The sequence below is a fragment of the Stenella coeruleoalba genome, assembly GCF_951394435.1.
Source record: "Stenella coeruleoalba genome assembly, chromosome: 11".
Taxonomy (NCBI): Eukaryota; Metazoa; Chordata; class Mammalia; order Artiodactyla; family Delphinidae; genus Stenella; species Stenella coeruleoalba.
Window position 1 is genome coordinate 57832549 of NC_137157.1, and position 20158 is coordinate 57852706.

Here is a 20158-nt window from a genome sequence, read left to right on the forward strand (position 1 = left end):
TCCCCCTCAATCAGTCTGTGAGGCAGAGTCTGAGAGGCCTCTCCCTTGGACCAGCCCAAAGCCCAAAGCATGATGATGTCCCATGGGCCAGGGTCTGACCCCTTGGAGTGGAGAATGGATGAGCAGAAATGCCCCTGTTCCCCAACAATTCTCTTCCCAGCGAGCCTGGAACTGCCGTAGGGAGAGAGATTGGGGGCGGGGAAAGTCTGATGAAGCGGCCGGGCTGGGCCAGGCTGGGCTGGGCTGACCCCTCCCCAGAGAGGGGCGGGACCCCAGGAGGAGCAAGGGAGCAGGGACGCTGGAGAGGACCAGACACTGAAGAGGCGATATGGCAGGAACCAGCCTCGGAGCCCGCTTCTACCGGCAGATCAAGAGACATCCCGGGGTGAGTTTGGTCCCAGGAGCCATGATTCTACCTTCTAACTCTCTAGCTGCCCTGGTGACCCCCAAATCTCCCAGTACCCTGCCTCTTGCCTAGTTCCCCCAAAGCTCCTAATATTTCTTCAGGGTGCCCACAATCCATCCCTGCAACATGCCCTCCGTGTCCCTTGAATCCACCTCAGACAGACTCGCAATAGGTTGAGGAAGACTACGGCAAAAATGTGGTGTGGGAGGCTGCCGGTCCTCCCTCGCGGAAGGGAGGGGGCGCCAGACCCGGAGTGGGGGAGCGGGCGGGCCGAGCAGAAAAGCTTGTAAAGGGCGACTGGGAGGGGGCTGCCCCTGAAAGTTCCCTCTGTCTTCCCGCAGCTCATCCCGATGATCGGCTTCATTGGCCTGGGCATGGGCAGCGCTACGCTCTACTTGCTGCGACTCGCGCTGCGCAGCCCCGACGTCTGGTAAAGGCCGGGCTTGGGACGCAGGAAGGGGTCCTGGGTGGAGCAAGATGAGACAGGGACGCACAGGCCTCCCAGGAATGGTGGGAATGAGGGGTCCTCGCGGGAATCCCTAGGCAAGTGGTATCTCGGGGCTGGAGCCCGCTCCTGACCTGCGAGGCCCCCGCCTTCGCTCGGGCCCACCAGACAGCTCACTCCTCAGTGGCTGGAGACTCGGCCCGCTTTGGGCTGCGGAACTAGCACCGCTCCCGGCCGCGTTGCCATGGTGACGCCGCTCTGCTGGCCGCCGGTGGCCTTCTGGTACCTCTGTCTCGCCGCCCAAGCGCTGGGGGTGTGGCCGGGTGAGCTGCTGGGGGCGCCTTTGGGGCCGGGGCGGCGCGGAGACCGCAAGCCCCGCCAGAGGCGGCGGGAGTGTAGGGTCCTTCAGCACGCAGGAGCACCCACGGCGTTGTCTGAATTCGAGGCACATCACTACAACCCCAGCGCCTCGGGATTTCTGCCTGATTCCCACCGCTCTGCTCTATGGGGCTAACCTGGGGTGACAAGGAGCAGGCGGGAGTCCCTGGGCCGGGTTGTCACGTCTGTCACCTGGCCCCAGGCTGACAATGCTGACAGCCTTCTTGTCTCACTTGTCAGCACCCGCTAACGTGACCCCTCCCCTCTCAGTCTCTGGGAAATGCCCCCCACCTCCGCGGAAGAGGGGGCGTGCTGGGGCGGGGGCGCAGACCCTGCGGGTGCCCTGAGGCTCCAGAGTCCTAGCTCCCAAAGAGAAAACCCTAACCCTCCCCCTCCCTCTCCACAGCTGGGACCGAAAGAACAACCCGGAGCCCTGGAACCGCCTGAGCCCCAATGACCAGTACAAGGTAACTCCCAGTGGCTTCAGGGTTGCACCTCCGTCCGCTCATCTCTTGATCCCAGCTGGTGCCTCCCACCCCAGCAAAGGGAGGCCTGGGGCACTCGGTGCAACCCTCCTTTCTCTCCTGTAGTTCCTTGCAGTTTCCACTGACTATAAGAAACTGAAGAAAGACCGGCCAGACTTCTAAGCCTGGCTGCAGAGCACGTCGATGTAAACCACCACCAGCCAGCCTACTCATTTCTTCCGCTCTCCACCGTCCACCCCAGGGCACCACTCTAGCCACCCTGTCCAGCTCCTGCTTACACAGGCCAGTTCCCACGAGGAGGGGAGGCAGCTCCACCCCTACCCTCTTCCCTTGCTCCCAGCAGCGGAAGCACCTCTGACCCTCAGCTTCAGTCCCACGAGGGGGGAGGGAAGGGGGAGTTAGGAGGGCAGGCAGTAGCCTGGGCAACCCAAAAGGCCCATGCCAGTCCCCCTGCCTCGCGGGCCTCACAGGGTGTGGTGCACACTACGTGTGGAGCGTGGCCTACGTGAGAGCCAAGACCAAGCAGAGGCCTGAGTGCCAAGTGACGTGGCGGGCCCCACGTTCGCCCAGGCTCTGGGCACCAGCCCAGGGGCGGTGCTACTTTGGCTCGACTGGGCTCCACCAGGCTCGTCACTGACAGCCCAGCCAGCCTGTGATGAGGCACCTACGCCCAAGGAGGTGAAGCTCGTTCCTCCCAGTGCCCAAGCCCCCTGCTTCCTGTGCCAATGGGCACCCCCTCCCGCTTCACACCTGGGCCTCCCCCTGCCTTCCCCACCCCTCCCTGCTCCCCTCCGTCCCCTGGGATCAAACAGAAGCAGCCGTGGGCAAAATACAATTTCATTTAACAAATTGAATTTGCTCCGCCTGCTAATCATGTCTGGTGTCGGCTCTGATCAGAGGGAGAGGAGACTGCAGCCCCAGGGGTCCTTGTGGTAGTGGTGGGAGGGAAGGGAGGGACATGCTGAGGGAGACAAATCACCACCTGGCCCAGGGGACCCCTCCCACAGTAACAGAAGCTCAGGGCAGGTCAGCATTTTATTAGATAAAGATGAAAGAAGGGTGCCTACCCACTCCTTCCTCTGGCTCACAAGGGCAACTCCCCCCTCCCCAAGAGAGGGCAGGGAGTCTATAACACTGAGATAATGAGAGAGGTTAGGGCAGAAAGCCCCAAGCCTCTTCCTTCTAAGTCTTGTTACAAGAAGAAACCTCCTCAGCTACAAATCCTGGGAAGGGGAACTATACCCGCCTTTTCCCTTAAGTGGGCGGCCTTCCCCTCCTCCAGCAAAAAATTGGAAGATAGGCAGTTACCCCCACCCCTAACTTGTCCAGGTAGGGGGAAGAGGAATAAACGTCAGTCTGTGCGCTTCATTTCTTAGGTGCCTTCAGTGCTCATCAAAACCAGGCATGGGGAAGGCCTTGGCAAACTGCTCCACCCGTTGCCTGAGGTCAGCCAGCCGATGACTTGTTTCTGGGTCTTTGAGCAGGAAGGATTTGAAATCCTGGAGTTTGGCTAGAGATGGGGGAGAAAAAAAAAAGTGGTCAGAGCTCTGGGGAAGGCCATTCGATCAGTTGAAGGAGGGGGGAGACAGTGAATGTAAACTGGGTGGGGGCAGGGGAGGGCTTGCCCACTCACCAGTCTTGCTCTTCACCTCCAAGCCGATGTTGACGCCTTCATCTATAAAGCCCACAACTTTCCGGAAGTCATCCTCACGGAACTGTCGAGAAGTCAAGGCTGGGGCCCCTGGGAGAGAGGCAGGAGAGGATTAGCATGGCCCAAGCCCACCTGGCAGCCACCCTTCCCCACTGTAACCCAGGTCTCACCCAGCCGCAGGCCCCCAGGTGTGGTAGCACTTCGATCTCCAGGACAGGTGTTCTTGTTGGCCGTGATGGATACGAGTTCCAACACCCGTTCAGCTCGAGCCCCATCCAGGCCCTTGGGCCGCAGGTCCACCAGCACTAGGTGGTTGTCAGTGCCACCTGAGGGGGGACAGTAAGCAGGAAGTACTGAGTCCTGGGCCTCTGCCTGAGGGTAGAGAGGCTTTCACCTACCCCCTGGCTCACCAGACACCAGCGAGTAGCCTCGCTCTAGCAGGGCATCAGCCATGGCCCGAGCGTTCTTCAGAACCTGCAGGGAGTACTCCCGGAACATGGGGGTGCAGGCCTGGAGATGAGACAGCAGCACTGTCACCTTAAGCCCTGCCCCTTCTGCCCCTCCACCCCCAGCATAGTGTGACCCCATCCCAACCCCCTCCCATCCTGGCACCTCCCCCTTCCATCAGCTCCAACTTCAGTTGGCAAGGTGCAGGGTCTGAACCTGTAGGCCATGCCCCACCCACCCCACAAGAATAGGCTCCCCAACCTGCTTTAGGGCTACAGCCACTGCAGCAATGGCATGGTTGTGGGGGCCCCCCTGCAGGGACGGGAACACAGCAAAGTTGATTCGGTCCTCAAATGTGTAAGGGATCTCCCGGCCCGTCTTGGGGTCCACAGCCCGCACCCCCTTCCGGTAGAAGATGAGTCCTGACCTGTGCAGGAGGTAGGCGGTCAGAAGCTAAGCGGAAAAGAAAGGGCAAGGGGGTGGGGAGAACAGAGGAAGCTGGCTGGCCCAGCCCCGCAGGCTCCAGAGTCCAGCACAGTTGTGCTCTGTGTGCTAGACTCCAGGGGCTGAGGGGAGCAGCCCTCACCTCCACCCCGAAACCCCCTGCCGGGGAACTGCCTCCACGGGCAAGAGAAGGAGAACTGTCATAGACAGGGCTTCTGGTGGGAACGAATTCCTCAGATCCAGCCCAACAACGCCCCGGGAGTGAAGGCAGTGAGAGGCAAGGCCTGACCTGGCCCCTCGAAGGGTCTTGTGAGTGGTGGTGGTGACAACATCCGCATGCTCGAAAGGTGAGGGGATCACCTTGGCAGCCACCAGGCCACTGATGTGGGCCATGTCCGCCAGCAGGTGTGCCTTGACCTCATCACACACCTGGGCAGGTACAGAGACAGGCCTCAGCCTGGGGAGGGCCCAGACAGGCCTGCCCAAGGCTGCCCCTCCTCCAAAATCTCCCCACCAGCCCTTAGGGAGGGGCGGGTACTCCAGCCCTCCACTCACCTCTCGCATGCGGGCGTAGTCGATGAGGCGAGCATAGGCACTGGTACCAGCTATGATGAGTCGAGGTCGGAAGAGCCGAGCAGTGAGTGCCAGCTGGTCATAGTCAATGAGGCCGGTTTTGGGCTGGACAGACAGACAAAAAGCTAAAGCCCTAAGAAGAAAGCAGGGCAGCTCCTCACAGCTCCCTCCCCACACCCTAGAGCACTCACATTCAGCTTATAGGGCATAGACTCGAAGAAGATGGATGTAGCTGAGATCCGCTTAGCATCAGACATGTAGCCATGGGTGAGACTGGGAGGGGAAGAGAGGAAGTAGGCAGGTTCAGAGTGGAATAACTCTCAGACTTAGCCACTCCCTTCCTGCCCCACTCCAAAGGCCGGGGTCTCTGGAACACTGCTCCTAGCAGGCACCACCCTCATGGCTCTAGGCCCCGCTTTCTGGGGTCTTATCTTCCTCATTCACTGGAACTTGCAGGACTGGGAGAGCCCTGTTTCATCTGCATGGAACACAGTAGGTGTTCAACAAATTACTCTTCTCCCACGCCCATACTGCCTACAAGCCCATCACCCACCCCATCTATACTCACTGGCCCCCATCAGGCAGGTCCAGCCCCATGATTCGGTCATGAGGCTGCAGAAGGGCTGTGTAGGCAGCCAGGTTGGCTGGGGACCCCGAGTAAGGCTGGACATTGACTCCCCACTGAGCAGGATTCAGGTCAAAGGCCTCCAAGGCCCGGCGCTGACACAGCAGCTCGATTTCATCCACTACCTCTGTTCCTCCATAGTACCTGCAACGGGAGGGGAGTAGATCAGGGCACAGAGAAAGGGTTCCACCATCCCCCTGGACCAGCAGCAAAGGACTGGGAAGGCCACTTCTCTATGCACACTAGGAGGGTACAGGCAGGTGTCCCCCACTGGGATCACCATCCCTGAGGCTGTCCTCCAGCCTTCTGGTGCCTAGCCCTCACCTCTTGCCAGGATAACCCTCCGAGTACTTGTTGTTCAGACAGGACCCCAGGGCCTCCAGCGCAGCTCGGCTGCAGAAGTTCTGGGGTGGGGGAGGGGGCAATGTCAGAAGGTATTGAGCCCCCTTCCCTGGATCCCACAGCCCCATCATGCCAGAGCCCAGGCTGCAGGGAGGAGCCGGGTTCTACAGAAAGCTCTGTTCATTTAGGATTCCGTGCCAGGCCTGGGGCAGGCCCAGAGCAGCATCCTCAGAAACCCAGCTGCTGTGATAGGTGTCTCCAGCAAGGCCACCTGTCCAGTTGAACCTGTGCTTCCAAGCTTCTCTTTCCTCTTGGGATGGAAGAGGGACCAGACTAAACTATAGGAGCCCCGGGAGGCTCTGGAAGCTTTCTAATGCCCCATCCCATAAGCCAGACTGGCCCTGCCTTTGCTTCAGAGGTCAGTAAGAAGAGAGGAAGATGAGGTCCAGCAGGAAGGCCCTGAGTCTGAAAGGGAGAGCTGGAGAAATAGCAGGAAGATGACCTGTTACTTGCAGCACCCACGGTGGCCTAAGCCCTGGCCCCTCTCCCAGGCCCCACCTCTGAAGCAATGAGCTCCAGGCCACGACACTGCCTGTCCTTCTCTCTCCGTAGCAGCTCCCACATCTCAGGGTCACTGTCCGATAGACTCTCCTGGCCTGACCAGCCCTTGGTTGCTTCTCCAGTCTGGGTCTGGGCTGCCTCGCTGTGCTGGTACCGTATGGCCATCCTGACCAGCCGACCACATCTCCGCAGAGGCTGGGGGAGGAAAAGACAGGGTCAAAGAAAAAGTGCCCAGACAAAAACAGTCAACAACCCTCAGCCACGCTTATCAGGACCTCAGGCCCCACATCCAGCAGCCAGCTGTCTCGTCGGTCTGTTCCAGTTCTCACCACTCCCACCTCCACCTTCAAAAGCCAGTTCTAGAGCCAAGGTTGAGATCAATGTCCAGGGGGTGGTTCTGATTCGGTCCATTCACCTCACCTCAGACTCTCCCTCCACCTCTGCCCTTGAACCACTCTGCAAAGCCTCGGGCAAAGTCTGTCCTCTAGAAGCCTATGTCTCTGGAACTCAGGGGCGGTCCCCACCCACAGAAACACATGGTCTTCCTGCAGAGCCTTCACAAAGTGATACCCCAGTCAGGGTGGGAGGCAACCAAACTGGCAAAAGTTAGGGCAACGAGCTGGTGGTTTCCTGAGCAACGGAGGTGGCAGGGTAGACCTTCAGCAGCCCCTGGGGAAGAGGTGTGTGTACGGGGTTGGGGGTGGACTGCTGGCAGGGAAAGCCAAAACCCACATCTTGTCTTTTGTGCTCCCCACTCTTTCCACCTCCTTCCAGCCCACAGAGCCGCGGGACCCCTGATACAAGCAAGGGTGACCAGCTGCATCATTTGCATGGCTCAGAGCTCGCAGGAAAGACTTAGCTCGCCGGTCCAGGCCTGGAACCCCTCTCGCTGGCCAGCACAGGGTCCACAGTTCTCTTCCCTAATGCCACGTCAAATGGGCGGTCACAAGGCCCTGGGGCATCTGGCTACCGGAATGGAGAGGGGCCCCAATCACCCCGCGTGCGCCGGGGGTCTCAGGGACCCCTAGTTGCACATTCTCTCTCCCCTCCCGCTCTCCCCTCCCGGAGGACCCAGACCACGTGCGTTTAAAAGCCAAGAGAACCCAAGTTTGTGAATAGTTAACTAGGATAGGAGGGGAGCTTACTTCCTACTAGTCACCCAGCCTCCGGAGCCCCATTCTTACCCGAGTCGCCCAGAGCAAAGAGAAGGGCAACATCGCAACCGGAGATGAAGGTCCCAGCAGGTCCAGGCACCAACTCCGGCCGGGGAAAACGAGGGGCTGGAAGAAGACTGATTGGAGAGCGCATGCGCGAAAAGAGCTGCTGGGAAGCCACAGAATTAGGGCGGGGTCTACGCATGCGTAAGGTGGACGCTTTATGGTCTTTTGGGAATTGTAGTTTTTTTTTCCCCTCTTCTTCACTTTCGTTTCCCGTCTGTGGCCCCAGGGTCAGAAGCTTTTGCCTGAAAGAAAAGAGATCCAGTGCCGCCCCATCTCCTCGTTGTCCTGAAGCTCTTCAAGGTTTTCTTTCTTTCTTTTTTTTTTTTCCTGTCTGTTGTCCAGACAGCAACAATTTATTGGGTGTCTCCTGAGTGAACCTAGCGTTATTAGGCTCTCTGGGAAATACAACGACTCCTATACAAGCTGAAGAGCCCTGCTGCACTGGAAAGCACCCTGGTTTGGAAGAGTGAGAGACCCAAGTTCAAGTTCCAGCTCTGGGACTAACTAGCAAATTAGCCTATTTGAGCTGCATTTTCCTCACTTATAAATCAATAATAAAATAACATGTGGGAATTATATGAAGCTGTATGTAAACATGCTCTTGGATGGATCATCCCCCCCTCATCCTCACAAACCTGCCTCCTCCGTGACCATCTCCTCTTTCCCTGGGACATCCGGGAGCTGACTGAGGTGCTCCCTCCTTTCCTTGCACTTGTTGAATTTTGTTACCAATTCATTCTTGCTGCTCCAGCAATCACGGAGCTCTCTTTGTATCCTAGGGCTATAGATCCTTGGAGCTGGAAGGGATCTTCCTTGTAGCCTGACTTCATCTGGACTCATCCTTTAGGGGAGGGACTCATCGATCCCTCCAGGAGTAGGTTCCCAAACCTGGACATCAGAATTGGCTGGGAAATGTGATATAAATATATGAGTGGGGAGCCTTTCCTCAGAGGTTCTAATTCAATGGATCTTAAGGAATGGGCATTTGCCCACTCACGCTGAAACACAACAAAACCTCTCCTTAGTGATTCTAATAAGCAGTGAATTTGAGAACCACTGCCTTACAACATTACAATTCATTCATTCATTCAGCAGACACATTGCGCCCCTTCACCATGCTAGGCATGCCATAGCTGTGGAAATATCAGAATAGGTCACTGACTGCTGGTCCATCAAGAGGTGAACAACAAATGCAATTACAGGCAGAGGCACCTTACTCTGCTCCCAGATGTCCAGATGTCCTAAGAGCAAGGAGAGGAAGAGGAGAGGATGGTGATTGGAGGAGATAGGTTTGTGAGTCAAAGAGGGGGAGGACAATCCGTCACAAAGCCTATTCACTTGCAAAGTCTCATTTAATCTCCAGAACACGCTATTTTATTATTGCTTTACAAGGGAGGAAACTGAGGCCCAGATGGGCTAACTTGCTAATTCCTGTCATTCCCACTTGGTTCTCATATCAGGCCTCAGAAGTCCCCCTTACTTAGCTCTAACCTCCTTCCCTCCCACTCTAGCCTCAGGTGCTTTCAGCTTTTTCCAGTAATAAGCTTGGTGTTGGGAGTCTGCTGGGTTCCTCTCCTTCTTATAATCTCTGACCCAGAACCACTTCCCACCTTCCTCTTCCTTTCAGTTGATCCTGTTATCCATCCATCCATCACCTATTTATTTTCCCCATACTGACTTTTCCCTCCCAGGTGTGTCTGGGTGAGACTCACCTCCGACTCAGTTTCCCGCTGGAGCCAGTGGCAATCCTCTGGAGAACACTGCTCTCTTCCAGTTTTACCTTGACCCAGGACTCAAGGCGAAGGAAGGCTGAAGACGAGGTGTCGTTCTGTGCCTCAGCTAGTCTGTACCTCCTCCCTCGCCCCAGTCAGGGGTCCCGAGGGGAGGCGGGGAGTGGTGGGGCTGAGGTTGAGAACTGCTAATGAAGCCGCAGCCAATTAACGCCCGGGCCAGGGCTGGGGGAGGATAAAATTAGCAGCTGTGTCGACAGGAGTGAGCTGGAGGCGGGGTGGGTGGGGAGGGTGGGCAGCTGGCTGAAGGGGCCCTTGTTTGCGTTTGCAGACGGCAAGCAGCAGCGACGCTGCTGGGCTCTCCAAACTCGCTCTCGTCCCTTCCCCCACCCCCTCGTCTCAGGCCTCCCTGCCTCTCTCCCTCCCTCCCCCAACCGTCTGCAAACTCAGCGCCCACGGAATTAGGAAGGAAAAGGAAGATCGATGACTCCAGATGCCGAAAACACCGTTCCCCTCCCCCCGCCCCACCTGCCGCCTCCCGCCAGCCCCGCGGAGCTTAGCAGGTTGTCAGCGCTCTGCCTACGCTGTCCCTTACATCTCCATCCCATTCGAGGCCTTATACCTCCTCCCCCAAAATAGCCCGCTGGTGGTCCGCTGTCAGGTCTAATTCCCATCCTATTTTCGGCAGCTTCACTTCGCCCACCTCTGGGAGGAAAATTCCCACCTCAGGCAGGGCTCCAACCCCAAGGGTCGTCCTCATCTGTATCTGATCTGGCCTTGGATGACCTCCAAGGTGCTAGCTCCGTCAATATTTGCCTCAGTTTCCCCACGAGCCGCCGAGGAAGGAGGCCCTGGCCAGGTCTCTGCCAGACATAAACCCACACCACCACCACCCCCTTCCCTACAAAGGTCTCACACAGACGCGTATTGGATTTCACTTTATTTTGTTCCCTTTCCCGTCTGTTTTGGTGTAGGAAAAAAAAAACATCACCGAGAGGAAGCAGCCGGAAAGGTGGAGCAGGATGGCAAGGACCGGAGGGAGGCGGGCGGAGGGCAGGGGCCGGGTCGATCGCCTATGCCCACGAGTTCTGCTTCCGCTACCCTAATTATTGGGGTTTCGGGGAAAGGGGGACAGGCATACGGCAAGCAGAGGGGATGGGAATAGGCCACGGTTTATAGGCCTTTATGGTCTTTACGTGGGTACAGGGTGGAGGACAAGTACCTGGGGGTAAGAAAGTCAGGGTGGGATGAGGGTGCCAGGCCAGGCGTTATTAAAGCTGCGGGCAAGGGGAGTATCCAGCCCAGCGCCAGGGCGTAAAGAGGACCCAATGTGGACGCAGGAGACGCTGGGACCGCCTCCAAGCCCCGCCTATTCTGGGGCTGCGCTCTTGCTCCTCCACTTTGGGCTGTAGCCAAGGGGGCTAGCCCCAGCCTCGTGGGCACTCCCAGTAAGGAAAAGGGGACCCGCGCAGACTGATGGTCCCCGGGAGGGCTGTTTCTCTCCGCCCCAGAGTGGAAAGGGTGGACGCGGCCACAGGAGCTGCGGGGTACGGGGAGAGGTCCCACTTAGGGAGTCCGGGATTTCGCGGGAAGCTCACGGCCCGGGAGAGGGCGGGGCGCGCTATCCAAAGTAGGGGTGCTCGCTCTGGAAGTTATAGTCTGGGCACACCTTCTGCACCAGTTTGTAGTCAAAGCTGAGGAAGGAGACGAAAATGCAGATGACTTTGAAGGGCTTGGCACAGAGCCAGGCGGCCTGGCTCTGCGTATGCTCGGTGAAGCACACCTGCGATGGGTCGTACAGGCACGGGCGGTGCTTGCGAGCGCGGTTCGTCTTCTCATACTCCACGTGGCAGTTGAAAGCGCGTGACTCTTTGGTCCCGGGCACTCCCAGCGCGCCCCCAAGCGGACCCGCCAGCGCGCCCCCGAGGGTGCCCCCTAGCCCCGACCCCGCGGCCGCTAGCCCCAGCGTGGGCCCCAGCCCAGGGAGCACCCCCTCCAGGGCCAGCGTAGACTGCAGAGGGTGGGGAGCGGGCCCCGGCAGCCAGACGCCCCCAAACTCGACACGCTTGGAGGGCGGCACGATGCTGACGCTGAGGTTGCCCAGGCTGGACGAGTTGTGGCGGAAGTACACGCTGAAGGTACCGTTCACATGGTCAACTATCTTACCCGTCACCAGCAGCGAGAACTTGAGAGTGTGCACCCGGAAGTAGAAGTCTCCCCAGCCGAAAATTTTTTTGGCGCGGGCCGCTTTGATAGACGGCTTTCTCTTGGTGCGCTGCACGGGGGCCCCCGCCACCCCAGCCCGGGCCAGTGTCCGGGTGTGGTTAGCCGGCCAGGCCCAGCTCCAGGCACGGGCGGTGCCCAGGCCGTCGGAGGACCTCGGCGGTGCCGGGAGCCGATGGCCAGGGGCTCCCTCTCCGGCCGTGGCCGGGCCCAGCTCCAGGTACTGCGGCCTCCCGGACTCTGGTATCTGGGCACTGACGGCCTGTGGACGAAGAAAGAGGAAAAGAGAGCCGCTGGGGTTGTCTGGGGCCACCCGCCAGGGCCACGCCAGTCCCTCTCCACAGCCGCTAGAAAACCAAATGGAATCGGGCCGCCCGGAGCAGTTGCTCAGGGAGTGCGCATTCGAGTGGGCCTGCAGCCCTTTCACGCTGTGCGGTCTCGCCTCAATTTCTACATCTGTGAAATGACACTGAGAATCCTTGTGTTCTCAGAACTCTGATGAGGGCTGAGAAAGCCAAAAAGGCCAAAGCCAATGTGGGTTTGAATAGGGAGTGGAGCTGTGGACTCGGGCTTGGTTGGGAGTAATGGGCCAGGGAGAAGCTGGACTCCGGCAAAGGGAGGCCATGACCACTGTCAATGTCCAGCATCAAGAGTGAGACCTCCCAACACTTTTGCCAAGACCAGGGTCCCCCCCCCCCGGGCCTCAGCCTCTACTCCCTTGTGTGGAGAAGCAAGGGAAACCAATGGAGCTGCAGAGAGCAGTGGAGAGTCTGGGTGCTGTGGGTTGAGGCTTGGGAGCTACGTGGGCACCCCTCTCTGCCTCCAGCACTCCTGATGTGGGGGAGGCCGCCTGGTGGTCTCCCTGGGCTGGGAGCGTGCTGGAAGACCACCCCCTGCCTACCCCTACCCGTCTCCGTGTGTCTCAGGTGGCCACGGATCTGGGAGACAGCATGGGGGAGTACAAGATGGATCCAGAGACGAGAGCTGCCCGGGCAGGCCCGGGCCATCAATTATCTGGGGCGGAGCGGGGGTGTGCGTGGGTGTGTGGGGTGGTGGCCGGGAGTGAAGGAGACGCGAGAGAGCGAGAGGAAGAAATATGGAGATGCTGGTCCAGCGAGGAGAGGGAGAGGAGCCGTGCATGTCAGAGTGTCAGTCAGACTGTGCTGGCTGTGGCCATTCAGTGTGGCCCTTACTGCGTGTGGGTTCGGCTTGGGGGGCAGGGAGTACTGCGTGTGTCAGTCTGGGGTGGTTGTATTTCTGTTAGCCTGAGAGGGTTGTACATATGTGCCTGCCTGCCTGGAGTGATGACTCTGTGTGTGTGTGTGTGTGTGCGTGTGCTCGTCTCAACCTATGCTGATGGGTGTGTATGTGTCTGCCTGTGCATGGTGGGTGTGTGTGTGTGTCCATGTGTATCTGTATGCCCCTGTGTATCAGTCTGAGGAGGCTGTGTTATGTGTGTCTGCCTGCTTGTGGTGGCCGAATGTCTGTTGTACTAGTCTGTGATGGCTATGTATAGGGGTCCGGGTTGCATATGTGCTTGGGTTGGCTGTGTCTGTCTGTCTGTGTGTGTTGATCTGAGTGAGGCTGTGTTTCAGTTTGTGGTAGTTGCATCTGTGTGGCTGGTGTAGTTGTATGCCTGGATTGGCTGTATATCTAAGGGTGGCTGTGTGTGACTCACTGAGGGTGTCACTTTCCCTGTGTGAGCTCCTATCATCCTCTGTGCATGTGTCAAGCTCTTTCTCAAGGGTGTGTGTCAGTGTGTCCACAATGATATAACAGCTGTGGTTTCGTTCTGTTCCCCTGGGGGGTGCATATGTGTGAGTTGTATATGAATGGTCTGGGGAGGGGGCGTCCCACACTGGCCTGCAGGGTGAGCTTTGGGTAGGTAAAGAGGCCAGGCAGCATGGGTGTCCCCCTCTGTTTGCATACACCATGTGTCCACAAGGGACAGGAATGGCAGAGTCAAGCTGCTGGGCTAGAATCTCCACCGCCTGGTCCCCATTCCCGCAGCTCTGCGATCCCGGGTTATTAATGCCGCCGCCACCCGCTCATCATACATATTTATCACCCCCCTCATTCCTCCTCCCGTCCATCTCTCCTCCCAGCTCAGGTGAGGGGGGCGGGAGCGTCAAGAGTGATTGACTCAGACTGACAAGCTTGAGCAGGCAGCTAACCCCCGGAGGGTGGGCCTGAGAGGGGCTGAGGGGAAGGGGTCCAGGGCCACGGGGGAGGGGGAAAGGGCCTTCCAGGAGGAGGGGGCAAGGCCCCAGGAGGTGGCCTTAGAGAGGGCAGGGCCTGAGCCCTGGAGGAGGGAGTGTGTGAAGCTTCCAGGGGAAGTCAAAGAATGGTTGGGGGCGAGTCGTTTGAACTCTGACACCTAATCTTCTCACCCCTCTGGGCCCAACCACTAGCTCTTTCCAGGGCATCCAGCGGTGCCCAAGCCTGCTTTTATGACCCCGAATGCCTCTGAGCTATCCCCTCCCAGCACACCCCAGCAGCACCAGACGTCCTGCACCCAGTGCTGGACCTGTCGACTGCTTCAGTCCAGCGACTCCTCCCAGGCAGGGGCTGGGAGAGGCAAGGCGGTTTGGCTGGGCTGTGAGGGGTGCCAGGTGTCCCCCCACTCTGATCCCAAATTGCTGCCTGCGCTTCTCTGATCCTGGCAAATCCCTGGGCTTTGGGCGCCCGCGCCCCCCACCCCCCGCTGCAGACAGCCAAGATAAAAGGGAAGAGGTGCGGGGCTGGGGCGGTGGGCGGCCGAAGCCACCCTGTGCGGAGAGCTCAGTCAGGGAGGGGCGAGAGTCTTCGAGGAAACGAGCCGAGAAATGGGAACATGGAATCAAATCAAATCAAATCCTCCCTCTGGCTTCCTTGCCCGCACGCTCGCTCTCCCTCCCTTGCTCTCCCTCTCCCTCTCACTGTTTTTCCATCTCTCTCTCTCTCCCTCTCTCAGTCTCTTTTTGTCTCTGTCTCTTCCTCACTGTCTCTAATTTTCTCCTTCTGTGATTCTGCTTTTCTCTCTGTTTCTGTCTGTCTGTCTAACTGTGGTACTTTCCCTCTATCCTTCAGATTGTCTCCAACCGTGGGTGGGGTTGGGAGGGAGGGGAAAGCAAGGTGATAGGGAGTCCGTCTTTGCCTAGAATCCATGGTGCTGTCCCTCCCCCTCTACGAATGAGAGTGGGAGCAGGGTGTTGTCTGAGGAAGGGTCCCGCTCACTTCAGAGCTGGTTTAATTAAGATAATTGGGTGCAGTGACATTTGCGGAGGGGAGAGGCTAGCCTGGTTGTCGGCTTAGGGGGGCAGGAGGGAGTGGGAGGGTGAGGATGGGGGTGCGCTTCACCAGACGCCTCCGGGCCCTGGCGGGGCGGGAGCCGAGCCAGGAGTGCTTTGCCCCCAAGGCAGCGAGCCCACGCATTGGAGGGGAGTTGAGGCTGCCTTTTGCTGCTGAACAAACTCCACTGGGGTGGGGGTGGGGGTGGGGGCTCTTTTGGGACGGGACCGCTGGGAATGCGGGAGGATCAGGCTGTCGGCCCCCCAGCCGCATTGCAGGGCACACCTCCCCCAGGCCTCCAGACCTGTCGGTGGCTTCTCTCCTGCTGTGTGGGTCAGGCGGGGTGGCTCAGGATTCTGACTGGGGGAGGGGATGGCACCCTGTGGCTGGGGAGGTGCAGTGCTTCCAGGCCTGGGCTGGGGAAGGAGAGGGAAGAGCGTACTGAACCCTTGCACCTAGAAAGAGGTGCAGGCACCGCAGTCAGGGTGGGTGAAATAGCCAGGGTCTGGCTGGGAACCAGGGATAGAGACGGGGGTGAGGACAGAGGTGGGGTGGACTGGACAGGCTGGGGTGAAGACTGGGACAGAGATGGAGGGGGACTGAGCAGGCACAGGTATATGGTGCAGAGATAAGGATGGAACAAGGACAGGCATTGGAACAGGGACGAAGAGATCAGAAATGGTGGACAGGCATTGGGCAGAGACTAGGATGCAGATGGGATAGGGGCCAGGAGAATGAAGATGGGGGAACAGAACAAGGTGGGAACTAAAATGGGGATGGAGGAAGACAGGGATGGTGGATGAGGGATGGGCATTGGGGAAGATGAGAGTGGGATAGGGACCGGGAGATGGGGGTGGGAACAGAAACGGGGGATGGGAAATGGTTATTGGGCAGAGACAGGGATACTGAGGGATGTAGAGACCCAGGGGATGGAGTTGGGGATGGGGAATGTGAATGGGGACTAGAATGGGAAATGGGGGACAAGGAAGGAGATAAGAGACAGGGAGACAGGAGCTGAGGACAGGTATGGGAGACAAGTCAGAGGAAAAGGCAGAAGACCGGCAGGATCAGGCTATGGGAGGGGGCCAGGCAGGTGGAGGCGAAGATACCTCCTTCCAGACCCTACTATAGCTATAGCGTGAGGGGGCGGGGATCGCCGGTGGGGCGGGCTCTGCCCTTGGGCAGGGCGCCTCCTCCCCCTCAGCCCCGCCTGCCCGCCTGCTCGTGGCCTGCAGCGCAAGGCTCACCGTTATCTGAATTTTGATTTTATTTTATTTTATTTTATTTCCCTGCTTCCCAGAGCCGGCGCAGTCCCCCCGGGAACGGCCACCCCCCGCCCCCCGCCCTGCGCCTCACTTTATTATTGCAATAAATGTGCCTATAAAGGCGCGGGCTCCGGGGCGCGGTGGGGGGGTGGGAGCCGCGGAGCTGGGATGTAATTTCCCGAAGCCGGAGCCGGAGGGGGAGTGGGCGGGGTGGAGGTGGAGGAGGGGTAGGCGAGGGAGAGGGGGAGACTCGCCAATTTCCAGCTCTCAAGGCAGCGCTCCCTGCTCCCCATCCCCGCCCCGCAGCTCGTTCCCACCCCGAGCCCCGCGACTCCCCACTGCGCCCAGCCAACCTTGAGCCCTGGGACCCCTCCCCCATGACTGACCCTGCCCTCTCTCTGTTACCCTGTCCCCCGTCCTGGCCCCCGCCCATGTGGAGTTCCAGGGCTCGGTCCAAAGTTCCGCATCTCCTCGACGATGACTTAATCTCTGACCCCTAGGATTGTCCCCTCCACTTACCTGGTCTCTCTGAACGTTTATCTCGCCCCTTCCCAAAGACCCTGTCTCTGACCCCAGTGACCCTTCTTTACGTTGTTTCTGTCCCCCAAGTACCTCACCTCTTCCCCAGCCACCCTGTCCTGGACCTCCAGCTCCTCCCCCACCCCAAACCTAAGACCGTTTAAATTCTTCTTTCCGCGGGTGCCCCTCCCATACGCGCAGGCCCTGGCCCGAGGGAGCTATCACAGAGCCCACCTCGCCTGTGTCCCTGGCCCAGCTGCGGCCCCTGATTACCCCCAAATCCCTGCGGACAGCTCTGGGCCCTGGCCCAGACTGCATGTGCCTAAGTGGCCCAGCCAGAGATTAGCTGGGGGACTAGAGGGGAATATGGAGGCAGGAGGGGGTGGCTAGATGCAGGGCTGGGGCCAGCCAGTGCTGAGAGACTCAATTCAGCCTAATCCTTCCCTGAGGCATGATAGAGCTGGAAGGTCCCACGGGGCCCCGCCCCTGCCCTCCCCCAGCTAATTAGTAATTAGTGATTAGTGATTAGTGACTATTGATCGCATGCTGCTTCTCCCAGTAGGCGGCTGCTTTGGCAAGGGGTGGGGAAGACCAGAGAAAGAGAGAGGAGCCAAAGACAGTGTTGGAAAGATCCTGAAGGAGACCTGGGCCAGAGCCTCAGGGGCAGTGGAAGCCAGGAGTCGCAGGCCCCGAAAGGAGACCGGGAGCCTGGAACACGGAGGGAGGGAGAGAGCTCCTGAAGGACTGGCAAGTGAGCGCGGCATGGGAGAAGGCAGGGTTGTTAATGTTGGACAATTAGGGTTTCCCTGTAAACTGTGCCCCACCAGCCTCTTACCCAGTGTCAACCCAGTGCCAGCTCTGGCGCTGAGACAGCCCTGAGCACACGCGCACACACACACACACACACACAAGCCACACTCAGATACATGAACACATCCTGAGGCTCACACTCAAATGCACTCAAAATGACAAGAAAGCAGATACACACTCACAAGCCTCGGAGACTCACATGCAGACAACACATGCACCCCAACACACATACATCCACCAGAGACACACCTCGGGGTAAACACACGAGCACACCCCGTACTCACAAGTTGCACACAAGCGCACACAGATACTCAGACACACGCTTTCCTACACACACTCCCGCACGCAGTTATACATATTCACGCACCCACGGTCTGTACGTACATGTAGGCACAGCTTCTCACATGCACACAAGCTGGACTAAATGGCAGATACACTCTCCCCCACGGGCTCCAACACGGAGGCCCACAGCGGGAGCTCTAGCACACTCAGACACATCCCCATCGCTCACATCCTCACGCTTACTCTCCCTCAAGTCTTCACCAGATGTTTCATTCCCCTTCAGGGGGCAAAGGAAATTAAACCAGATAGGTCCACAAGGGAGTTTATTTGATGGGGAGAGGGGAGAGGAGAGTGGGGAGGAATTAGAAAGGAGGGGCAGGGGAGTACCATCCATCCCCACCACCTCTCCCCCGGGGCCTTCACACCTGGGTCGGTTGTGGGACACAGACCCCCTCCCACAGGCAGCTCTATGGGCAGAACTAGGCAGCAGGTCCAAAAGAAGCTCCTGCCAGTGGAAGCAGTTTTTGTGGAGGGGGCTCCTCTGCCCACCTTCCGGCTCAAGGTCACCAGGCGGGTTTGGGAGAATCAGGGAGCTCCATCGCCAGCGTCACTAGGGCAGCCCCTGCCCTGCTGGAGCTGCTGAGTGCGAACTGGCTGAGCAGGTGGGGGTCCAGGTGTGTGGGGAGAACTACACCCCTTCCAGATTCTGCAGGGTCTGGGAGTTGGGGTGTAGCGAGTAGGGGTTTAGGGAGCCACCTGTCTGCCCCAAACTGGGTAGGTCACACTTAGGGTAGGAAACAGTTAAGTCAGAGACAGGGGAGCTGATGGAAGAAGATAGGGGTCCTGGGCCTAGGCCCCCATTATGGGACTCACGGCGGGGCACAGATGGCTGCCCTGTGAAGCAGGCACACTTGCACTCACCCCTTCAGAGCCAACACCACACGCCACACCAGCAGACACGCACCCTGGACGCCAGCACTAGACACCCAAGCCTGGCTGCCCCCGACACAGGCACGCACACAGGTGCACACGCTGACCCCCGCACTCCACACCAGCACACACGAGCGCGCCGTGTACACAAATCGAAGCCTACAAGTCGGGAGGGAGGCAGATCAAGTCGGGGCCCCTTTAGCCTCTGTCTTCGCCCTGGAGCCTCAGGGAAGGAGGCAGCCTAGGGAGATGGGGGCGAGGACAGGACAGGAGGAGAGACTCTTTCCAGACAGCCCTTACCCCCTACCCGCCGGGCGTGAGAGAGGGGTGTGTCTGTGAGGTTGTGCAGGGGAGATGGTGTCTCCGCGGGAAATGTGATGGGAGACTGTAGCCAAGTTCGGCGGTATCTGTGTGAGTCCGTGTGTGCGCGCGTGTGTTCGAGCTGTGTATCCTCGGAACACAGTGCCCACCTGGCATTGTGACAAGGGCAGAGAAGAGAAATGAGAAGGCGGGGGTGGATGGGCGGAAGGACAGACAGCGAGGAAGGCGAGCGAGGTTGGCGCGGAAAGACGGCAAGGCTGACACCCTGCTGGCTTGTCTGTCTGTCTCGCACTCCCGCTCCGTCTGGCGCACTCGCGGGTCGGGCTTCGTCCCCTCCCGCGCCGCGCCTGGAGCGGGATCCGAGTCAGGCCTCCACCCTGGCACCAGCCCCCCGGACCCTCAGCCAACTTGAGCTGGGAGAGCGCCTATCCTGAATCGGGAATCTGTCTGTCCGCGTCCCCCACGCCGCGCAAAGTTCGGAAGCTCCGAGCGGGAGGCGGGGCGGGCGTACGGAGCCCCTCGCACTCTGGGACCTTTGCGTCCCGGACCCCAGCGCTCGCGCTACCGCAGGGCAGCCCTTACCTTCCTCAAGAGCCACGGGCCAAAGAGCAAGAGAAGCCATTCCGGGAGCAGCCGCATCTTCCCGGGAGGCCAGGCGGGGCGGGCGGGGCGGGTCCCGGGCAAACGGGAGCCGGGCCTGAGGTCGAGGGCGCGGGGTGGCTGCCGAAGCGGCGGGAGCGGGCGGCGCGGCCCGCGGACTGAGCGGCAAGAGGAGCGGAGAGCGGCGCTGGGGGCGGGGCGCGGGCGGGGGAGAAAGTTGGGTCTGACTCGGGCGGGCTGGGGGGCGGGGCTCCGCGGAGCTCCAATCCCGGCCGCGCCCCGCGCGCCCCCTCCCGCCCAGCTGGGGGCACCGAAGGTGACTTTCATCCCGACACGCCCCAGACACGCCCCCGGCCCAGGTGCGAAGGGGAGAGGGCTGAGGGGTTCGGGCACCCTGTATCCTAGAGGCTGGGTCTGTGCACCGCTGAGGAATAGGGCCGGGAGTGGGGCTCGAGGCTCCGGGACCTTGTTCCTGAAGCGGGGCATGGTGGAGCAGGGGCCTGGGGAGGCTCAGCGGCCCAGCAAGACCAGGGTCCTTCGGAGCTCCGGGCCCCTTCGATGCTCCGGGCCCTGGAGGGTCCCAGGGCAGAAGCAGGGCAGGGGCCGAGGTGAGGGCGGGCGGGGCCCCGGG

At 59.6% G+C, this 20158-nt stretch overlaps 3 protein-coding genes across 4 annotated transcripts; 1 reads left to right on the top strand and 2 right to left on the bottom strand.

The window, feature by feature from the left end:
• Positions 1-275: 275 nt before the first annotated feature.
• Positions 276-2524, top strand: NDUFA4L2 (NDUFA4 mitochondrial complex associated like 2). Its single transcript, XM_079937436.1, has 4 exons — positions 276-385; positions 748-836; positions 1636-1696; positions 1820-2524. The coding sequence occupies exons 1-4, from the start codon at positions 329-331 to the stop codon at positions 1874-1876; spliced, it is 264 nt and encodes an 87-aa protein (XP_079793562.1). The 5' UTR covers positions 276-328; the 3' UTR covers positions 1877-2524.
• Positions 2525-2607: 83 nt separating this feature from the next.
• SHMT2 (serine hydroxymethyltransferase 2) lies at positions 2608-7795 on the bottom strand. 2 transcript variants are annotated; one of them, XM_079937434.1, is made up of 12 exons: positions 7542-7795; positions 6355-6552; positions 5779-5858; positions 5398-5598; positions 5021-5102; positions 4812-4934; positions 4399-4685; positions 4074-4239; positions 3776-3875; positions 3536-3691; positions 3348-3455; positions 2608-3224 (listed from the first exon to the last, which is right to left on the bottom strand). In XM_079937434.1, the coding sequence occupies exons 1-12, from the start codon at positions 7572-7574 to the stop codon at positions 3097-3099; spliced, it is 1662 nt and encodes a 553-aa protein (XP_079793560.1). In that variant the 5' UTR covers positions 7575-7795; the 3' UTR covers positions 2608-3096. The 2 variants fall into 2 exon arrangements, with proteins under 2 accessions (XP_079793560.1, XP_079793561.1); XM_079937435.1 differs by having other exon boundaries at positions 2685-3224; positions 4546-4685.
• A 3133-nt stretch (positions 7796-10928) lies between these two features.
• On the bottom strand, positions 10929-19566 carry NXPH4 (neurexophilin 4; the record flags this gene model as incomplete). The annotated part of the gene is made up of 2 exons (XM_079937746.1): positions 10929-11792; positions 19510-19566. The coding sequence occupies 2 exons, from the start codon at positions 19564-19566 to the stop codon at positions 10929-10931; spliced, it is 921 nt and encodes a 306-aa protein (XP_079793872.1).
• Between the last annotated feature and the right edge of the window lie 592 nt (positions 19567-20158).

Coding starts and splice junctions, on each gene's coding strand:
- NDUFA4L2 (XM_079937436.1), top strand. CDS start 329: ATGGCAGGAACCAGCCTCGGAGCCCGCTTCTACCGGCAGATCAAGAGA. Junction 386..747: donor AGATCAAGAGACATCCCGGG/GTGAGTTTGGTC, acceptor GTCTTCCCGCAG/CTCATCCCGATGATCGGCTT. Junction 1,697..1,819: donor GCCCCAATGACCAGTACAAG/GTAACTCCCAGT, acceptor TCTCTCCTGTAG/TTCCTTGCAGTTTCCACTGA.
- SHMT2 (XM_079937434.1), bottom strand. CDS start 7,574: ATGTTGCCCTTCTCTTTGCTCTGGGCGACTCGG. Junction 4,240..4,398: donor CAGGGGGTTTCGGGGTGGAG/GTGAGGGCTGCT, acceptor CCTCCTGCACAG/GTCAGGACTCATCTTCTACC. Junction 3,456..3,535: donor ACCTGGGGGCCTGCGGCTGG/GTGAGACCTGGG, acceptor CCTCTCTCCCAG/GGGCCCCAGCCTTGACTTCT.